Here is an 8,483-nt window from a genome sequence, read left to right on the forward strand (position 1 = left end):
ACATGTATAAACCAAACAACTTTTATCTCAACTTTGGGCCCAATATTACAACAACATTCACGGAAATCAAATAAATGGAAAGTGACCACTGGATCAAAAAAGAATCCCAGACGGACAATGGTGAAGGAATGAAAGTGGAAATTACGGTGTACCGAATTGTTACTCACTTCGGCGATGGGTCAAATATAATGTAAACCCAGTCCCTAATTATTTCATCAAACGAATCGTGTCTCAGGATGTCTCAGCTGGTCATTTCGGTTAAAAATAATATATTATACATTAATTCATTCATAATCGGGGGGGGGAAGGTTGAAAATAAGAAAAAACTTTAGAGAAGGAGTAGAAAGAATAGGTAGGAGAGAGAAGACAGAACACTACAACTACGAAAGATAAGTGGTCGAATTTGCGTATACAACATACTATAACCAAATATTCTCTTTTATGTCAAAAGGGGGTGGTTTACTTAAATACGTAAACTCAAAAGTTATCTCCAAACACACAACTAGTCTGTGCCCGCAAGGAAATTTTCAGAAAGACGAAAGCTTTAAGGAAATTCCCCTCCTCGCTGTATCCGTTTGAGTCCTTGGAGATCCCGGAAATCCACCGGAAGGTTAGAGAAGGCGTTAATTTAGAATTTCAAAAAGAAAAAAAAATCATCCGACCTCTCGGAAAGTAAAAGAATCCAGAATAGTAATGAAATTAGAGGGGAAAAAATAGCTAAGATGTCCCTAATTAGTAATTTACCAAAATAAAAAAAAGTATTAAATAAACTGAATTTTGGATCGGTGATTTCAATTACCAAACATCACCGATGGCTACCCTGCGCAGACATGCCACAGTCTGGGACGTCGTGAATTTCCCTCATCTAATTAAACTAAGAAAAGAAATGAAAATACTTAAGGGGACTAGGGGTCGACATCCGGGTACGCTAATGACCTAGATATTAATTTGATTTGCCCCGTCTGTCCTATTCAGTCTACAAACATTGTATGGTAGCGTAATATGAAGAAAAAAAATCTCAGAGTCATAGGATCTTCTCTTTCATAACCGACTGTAAACATAATTTACAACAGCCCAACACCAACTATTTGGTATCATGATCGATGAACAATTACATTTAGTTAGCCATTACATGATGCTATCCCTACCCTGCTGTCAGACGAGATTGTTATAAATAAATACTACTGTTATGGCATACTCAACTACGAAGTAATAATACATTCTGATATATAACTCGCCTACCTTGTCGAGTGATGTCTCGGCGTGGAGGTCAGAACTCGAAACGATTCTCACCACACATTTACGTTTCATCTATATATCAACATATGGCTAAAATACACTGGGCCCATGTATACACTATACGGGTGTCCTATCATCTATTCTCTTTTACTACACTACATTTATTTCTCACTTATATTACCATTTTATCCATATATTTATTAATTTCTGACAACGCAGTATTCTTTTTAGACACCCTGTTTCTTCTATCTATGCCCGAATTATACATTCATTTCATCCTATATTTTAAGAATCTATAAATCGCGTCCCGACCAACACGCAAGAAACATTACTCGAACCCAAGACTTCTTTGCCACACAAACCATCCTATATCTTACTTCGCAGCTGTTTTAAAACAAATCTCTATATAGATATATTCACAAAAAATAAAATATGCGCGATAATATTGCTGAATGTGATAGCATTCTGACAGCAACAATGAAAATTATTCTGCAACTACAAGAAAAATTTAGAAGTCAATATCGTAATTTCAGAACGGAAATAGCATCACATTGGCTGACTTCGGTTAAGAATCTATGCATTGTTTATTTACGTAAATATTTTCATTACTGAATTACACAGAATGTCGCAGTTTTCAGAATATTGAAGTGTCTAATCACATTATCAAACTATCTGTTCATATGGGCCGGAAATTATGTTTACTCGGTTTTAGTTCGAAAATAAAGGTCAATTTTGTGAAATCTAAATCACTAACTGGGTTCAATGGTAAAATATGCACGACTGATAGTACTGAATTTCGACACAAGGGCGCTAGTAACTATTTGATCGAACTGTAAACCACGAAATGTGACCTTGTACACTGAATTATTGTACTATATTACGTTCACTTTCAGATATGGATTATAATGAGTTTATTTAATGACGGAATACGAAAATCGAATAGTAAATACCACACTGTCCATATTTAATTATCTCACGCTCCCAATCACTCACTACCACAATTACTACTACAAGAAAATGTTTACTACATTACGAATACACACATACTACTTAAACTACAAGACAGTACATACTAATACATACTAATCATCACTACCATTAATTTTATTATCTATTTAACACACATAGAACTCATCAGAGTTTACCATTTTTGTTCAAATCGGCTCTAGTTGATGTAGAGGAAGGAAATGGACAGTGAAAACTGAACCAATTGATCCTGATTAACTCATAATATTCTGTCAGATACTGGTCAAAACGTGTCCCAGGGGGACATACTAAAGCTATTAATTTAGAGGTTCCCCTCCCTAAAAGGGAAGGAAACCTAGATAATTAAATATTTAACCCATCCCTACTGGAAGCTATCCCAATTCGGGATGAAAACAGGAGCCCTTAAAGTTAACCTAAGCGATCATTGTAATGTTAGAAAGATTGCGAAACTCAAAATACCGCCATGTGGGTTAGTAAGAAAAATCACTTACTATCTATATTAATAAGTTACTACACGGACAGGTCTTGACTGTATATGATATTGGGAGAGGTGAAAAGGATAATCACTGTACTGAAATTTCTGAATCAAAGCAAATGAAGAGTTTATCACACCAAATTAAATGCACTTAATGTCGAACCTCTCCACACTAATTGTTTACGTCCAGCATGGCGTCGTGTGTATCCGGCTACATTTCACTGAAATTTTAGTCTGTTTTCCCTATTTATATTTTCTAAATTTTAGCTCCTGTGCTTCCGGGTAGTGTAGTTTTGACCTGGATATACAATTTACCTGTTTTACTCGGCTATGCTGTCAAAATTCCTTCAAATCTGCTAGCCGATCAAACACACAGTTTTCTTTTTTTTTCGGTCGTCGATGTAGAGTGAAGATGATCGCGCCTTAATATGTAGCGTGGGTAACTGCACCAATCAAAGTGAAGCTTTTTTGGCGGTGGAGTATTTAAAACGAATAAAAAATGGTAAAATCTGGATTGAACCGGATCTTTAGATGGACATTGGTACCAAAAGAGGGGTGAGGAGAATCTAAAATATTGTGCCAAAATTTAGATTGGTTAATTATTCTAATATTTCCATTCAATGGTGGGCCTATATTTCCGAATAGCACTGACACCGTGAGATTTGTAATCGTCCATTTAAAATATGCATATATGAGATTTATAATTAGTTAATATTAAATAAAGATATGAATCCCCAAAATATGATTTCTAAAGAATTTTTTTTTACCGTCTTCCATGTTAACTTGGAATAAAATAACGAACAATTAAATAACTTATATGGATCGAAAGAAAGTTTTGCTAAATAGGAAGTACAGTCGGTGCAAAAATTTCTGGGACCCTCCTATCAAAAATATAATTACAGTAAATTTTAATGTTCCATTACAAGCCGTCTTAGAGAGATGGTGTTTTGATACACCGAACGAGATTCATGTCTTGTGCGGTGTGCGCTCCTCTTTTATCCTAAAATATTGGCTACCTTCGTTGATCTGCGTCATTTCAAGACCGTTGACGATGGTAGACGATGTCCTTTTCATGGATATTATCTGCGAGTTGTTTACCTTTAGCACGTGGTGTAGAAACACACGGTTGCATCTAGTATTGCGTTAAAGCACGTGGAACCTTACAATAGAAATGTGACAAGACAAAATGTTCTGTGACAAGTTAAAGAATTTTTTTCTGAGCTTGAAGAAAGCATATTGCTGAATTATGTATGCATATTTTCTTCATCTGACATATAACATGTAGTGAAATGCAATCGTTACAAAATCTGCAATCACAAAGAAATATTTTCTTTGTATCAGTCAACGGTTATTCATTCTTCTTTTTTTTTTTTTTTTGTATGTTAGAAAATGTCATGTACCTGCTTTTAATTCTATTGTTTGGTTGAAATATTTGAAGGTAATAATACAGTAATTCTTTGAAACGTGCAGCTTACTATGTAACACAAAATATATAGGCACTCATTTCAGTCTTCTTGAAGAATCTGCAAGCAACGAAGAGCAATGGAGTCTAGATTTGTCTTGGTCTTAGTCGTGGTAATAACTGTAAGTTTAAATTAACATTACAGGTTTTTTCAGTATTTTCCTTTGCATTTTTATTGCAGAGGACCATGTTATTAAAAACCATAAAATCAGATGCCAGTGTAACCGTTTCTTCAGAATCAAATGAAAAACGAAATACAATAATTGCAATTTTTTGTATAACAAAGTTAATAATCAAACAATGCACTTAGGCCCTTTCTACTTTATTCAATTGTCCTCCTGTTCCATCTCGTTGAGCAATTAATACCAGTTTGCCGTGAATAAATTCAATTGAATGTGTTTTTCGTACTTGCCCCTCCCCTTGTGATGGTGTCTCGCCACTGGCTGGGATTAACGTTGGGTGTGATTCTTCTTTATATCCTTCATTGTGGCCGTCCGTTCTATTCTCCTTGATTTAGGATACTTCAAACCACGTGCAGTTACCTTCGTTGTTGTTCAACAAAGGCGTGGCAACGTTGCATTTTTCTTTAGCATTCGGCGCTATACCTGTGTAGAGCCTAAACGATTGTTCCAATTCCGAAAATTCCAACATTTTAGATTGAAAAAAACATACTTAACAACAACATTGCTCTCTTATCATGTTTTCGTATCTTCAATAGTTACCGAGTAAGGCTATGTAAACGGACTTATGGGACACCCTGTATAGTTAATGTCAAAACATGAAGTCCTCGTTACGTATATTCACCTAGAAGTAACTACCTCTTATTGGGAAGAAAATTGCAATATATCAAGTAATCCATATTTGAGAGCTTATTTTCGTTTTCTAGTGCGTACATATAGTATTAAGGAAATATTAGGTAAATATTAGGAATATCTCTAGGTACTGAAGATGTCATATTTTGAAATGCACTATATGATAAGAGAAGTCAGAAATTGCCTGAAGCTTCCTAAGTTAGAGTCGGACTCAAGAAGCTTATACGACCTACAATAAATCAATAATTGCAAATTTATGTTTAGTTGTATCTTATGCCACAACTCCTATACTGTGTTATTTTTTTTTTTTCAAATTTTTGTCATACGCGTTGATCAGCACGTCAGGAGTTTAGTCAGGAGTTCTTTTTAAGTGTAGACCGTTATTTTTTATAACAATAATGTTCAAATGTACCGTTATAAATGAATGAATATTTCAGTTTTAATGGTTAACAAGAAACACAATACATTGCAATGCAACTTGCACTATAAGACTTTACGGTTTTGATTAATCAAATTACATATGTTCTATTATTTAGTCGAAAGCTTTCTTTTGTAAATACCTGTACTTTGGGCTCAGTAATTTCGTTTCTCACTATCATATCTGGCGAATCATAAGAAATCAGACCTACGTAGAATGAGTGAAAAATGTGATCTCGAAAAATTCATGGTGTTTCTTCACTATAAACGTAGTACAAAACTATCCTTTTATTTGAAGGTCCTTATAGACAACTAACCTAATAAGGTGTTCCTGATCTTAGATTTGTGTACCATATTGTTTTCAAAGTATTATGTCCTTTGTCAAAGGAGCTACAGTTCTGATACAGATGCCATACATAATAAGTAAATAAGCATTTTGTGATGTTCCTTGATATCTCCGTCATTGATCACTCACTACCGAATTCATTTCTGCTCTCCCTAAGAAATATGACCAGCTAAATCCTGTAGTGAGATAAGAGTAGTCTAGTTGGAAATTCATCGGATAAAAAATGAAGTTTCTTAGAGAAATGCTAAGGATTTAACAAGTGATAAAACTATAAAGTTGAATCCTAAAAAAAAAATAAAAAGAAATAAGACTCTTCAAATGATATTTTACCCGCTAAAACTGGAGAATCTTTGTTTCGTTTTGACAGCGAGTATTCATTAACTATATAACCTGCATTCTTTAAGTTGAGAAAATTATAATATTTGTAAATTATTCATTGTAGCTTTGGAAAATCCAAGATTGCTAATAAAACTCCAAGTTACCAAAGCATTTTGTATAATGTTAAAATTTGTATGCCACTCGGATCAGTTGCAGTTTTATTAGCAAAATTATATTATGTTGCTCTGGTGTTTCTACTGACATTAATCACTGCAATTCTTAATATTTTACTTTTTTACCGGTCGCTAGCAAAATAACGTATAAATCTTTGTTTTGTGTTTTATTTTTCTGTTCATGGTGATTATATCATATATATTAACAATTTGCATGTTTATTGTAGGTATGTGGTGTTGGAAGAACTGGATCCACCCATCAGAGAGATCAGCGTGGCTTGCTAGACCAGATTCAAACCTGGCCACAACAAATTCAGAATGCTGCTCAAAACGTGGTACCCAGTATTCAACAAGGTTGGAATAACTTGCAGTCACAAGTTCAACAAGAAATTCAAACTGGCCAACAGAGAGCTCAAGATGATATTCAAAACTTGCAACAGCAAGCTCAGCAAGTACTAGATGATGGGCAGAACACGATCGAGCAAGGAGTTCTAAATGACCAACAGAAACTTCAAATTGCCATTCAAAATTTGAAACTACAAGCTCAACAGGTACTAAGTGATTGGCAGAAGGACATAATCCCAGGAAGTGGAAATGAGCTAGATAAACTTGAGAATGCTATTCAAAACTTGGAAGAACAAGCTCAGCAAGTAATAAATGATTGGCAGAACACAATTCAGCAAGAAGTTCAGAGTATGCAACAGCAAGCTCAAGGTGAACTTCAAAACTGGCAGCAACAAGTTCAGCAATTAGTAAGTGATTGGCAGAATTCGATTCAGCAAGGAATTCAGAATGGACAACAACAAATCCAAGACTGGCAATCACAAATACAACAATTAATTCAGAGTGGCCAACAGAAAATTCAAGATGCGCTCCAGACTGTACAACAAGGAGTCCAGCAAGGCGTAGAAGGCTTGCAATCTTAGATTCAGTCCAGGCAATACAATTAGACAAACAGCAATTAATTGCATATTGTAATATGTTAATAAAAAGATTAATAAAAAGAACAAAAAGCTTCTGAAATTAATTATACCATGACTGACAAATGTTACAATTAATTATGTATTTGCTTTCATTTGTTTATTCACATAAAAAGTCTAATTAATAAAAGCAAATGAACACTGGTGGATTTTTAAATTTTGAGTTAACTATTTTCCTTTACAAAATGGTCGTGTATATATATATATATATATATATATATATATATATATATATATATATATATATATATATACACTATGTGATCAAAAGTATCCGGAGACCTGGCTGAAAATGACTTACAAATTCGTGGCTCCCTCCATCAATACTGCTGGAATTCAATACAGTGTTGGCCCACCCTTAGCCTTGATGACATCTTCCACTCTCGCAGGCATACTTTCAATCAGATACTGGAAGGTTTCTTGGGGAATGGCAGCCCATTCTTCACCGAGTGCTGAACTGGGGAGAGGTATCGATGTAGGTCGGTGAGGCCTGGTACGAAGTCGTCGTTCCAAAACATCCCAAACGTGTTTTATATGATTCAGGTCGGGACTTTGTGCAGGCCAGTCCATTACAGGTATGCTATGGTCGTGTAACCACTGCAACACAGGCCGTGCAGTATGAACAGGTGCTCGATCGTGTTGAAAGATTCAATCACCATCTCCGAATTGCTCTTCACCAGTGGGAAGCAAGAAGATGCTTAAAACATCAATGTAGGCCTGCGCTGTGAGAGTGCCACAAAAAAAAAAAAAAAAAAAAACAAGGGGCGCAAGCCGCCTCCAAGAAAATCACGACCACACCATAACACCACCATCTGTTGACACTGCACACGCTGACAGATAACGTTCACCGGGCATTTGCCATACCCACACCCTGCCATCGGATCGCCTCTTTGTGTACCGTGATTCGTCACACTACATAACGTTTTTCCACTGTTCAATCGTCCAATGTTTATGCTCCTCACACCAAGCGAGGCGTCGTTTGGCATTTTCCTGCGTGATGTGTGGCTTATGAGCAGCCGCTCGACCATGAAATCCAAGTTTTCTCACCTCGCGCCTGTCATAGTACTTGGAGTGGGTTCTGATACAGTTTGGAATTCCCGTGTGATTGTCTGGATAGATGTCTGCTTATTACACTTTACGACCCTCTTGAACTGTCGGCGTTCTCTGTCAGCCAACATACGAGGTCGGACTGTATACTTTTGTGCTGTACGTGTCCCTTCACGTTTCCACTTCACTATCACATCAGACACAGTGGACCTAGGGATGTTTAGGAG

At 35.8% G+C, this 8,483-nt stretch overlaps 1 protein-coding gene across 1 annotated transcript; it reads left to right on the top strand.

The window, feature by feature from the left end:
* Positions 1–4,220: 4,220 nt before the first annotated feature.
* On the top strand, positions 4,221–7,225 carry LOC145662008 (uncharacterized). Its single transcript, XM_081727346.1, has 2 exons — positions 4,221–4,285; positions 6,457–7,225. Exons 1-2 carry the CDS (start codon positions 4,244–4,246, stop codon positions 7,153–7,155), a joined length of 741 nt encoding a protein of 246 aa, XP_081583472.1. The 5' UTR covers positions 4,221–4,243; the 3' UTR covers positions 7,156–7,225.
* Positions 7,226–8,483: the final 1,258 nt, after the last annotated feature.

The sequence above is a fragment of the Thermobia domestica genome, chromosome 10 (assembly GCF_964235325.1).
Source record: "Thermobia domestica chromosome 10, izTheDome1.hap1.1, whole genome shotgun sequence".
NCBI lineage: Eukaryota > Metazoa > Arthropoda > Insecta > Zygentoma > Lepismatidae > Thermobia > Thermobia domestica.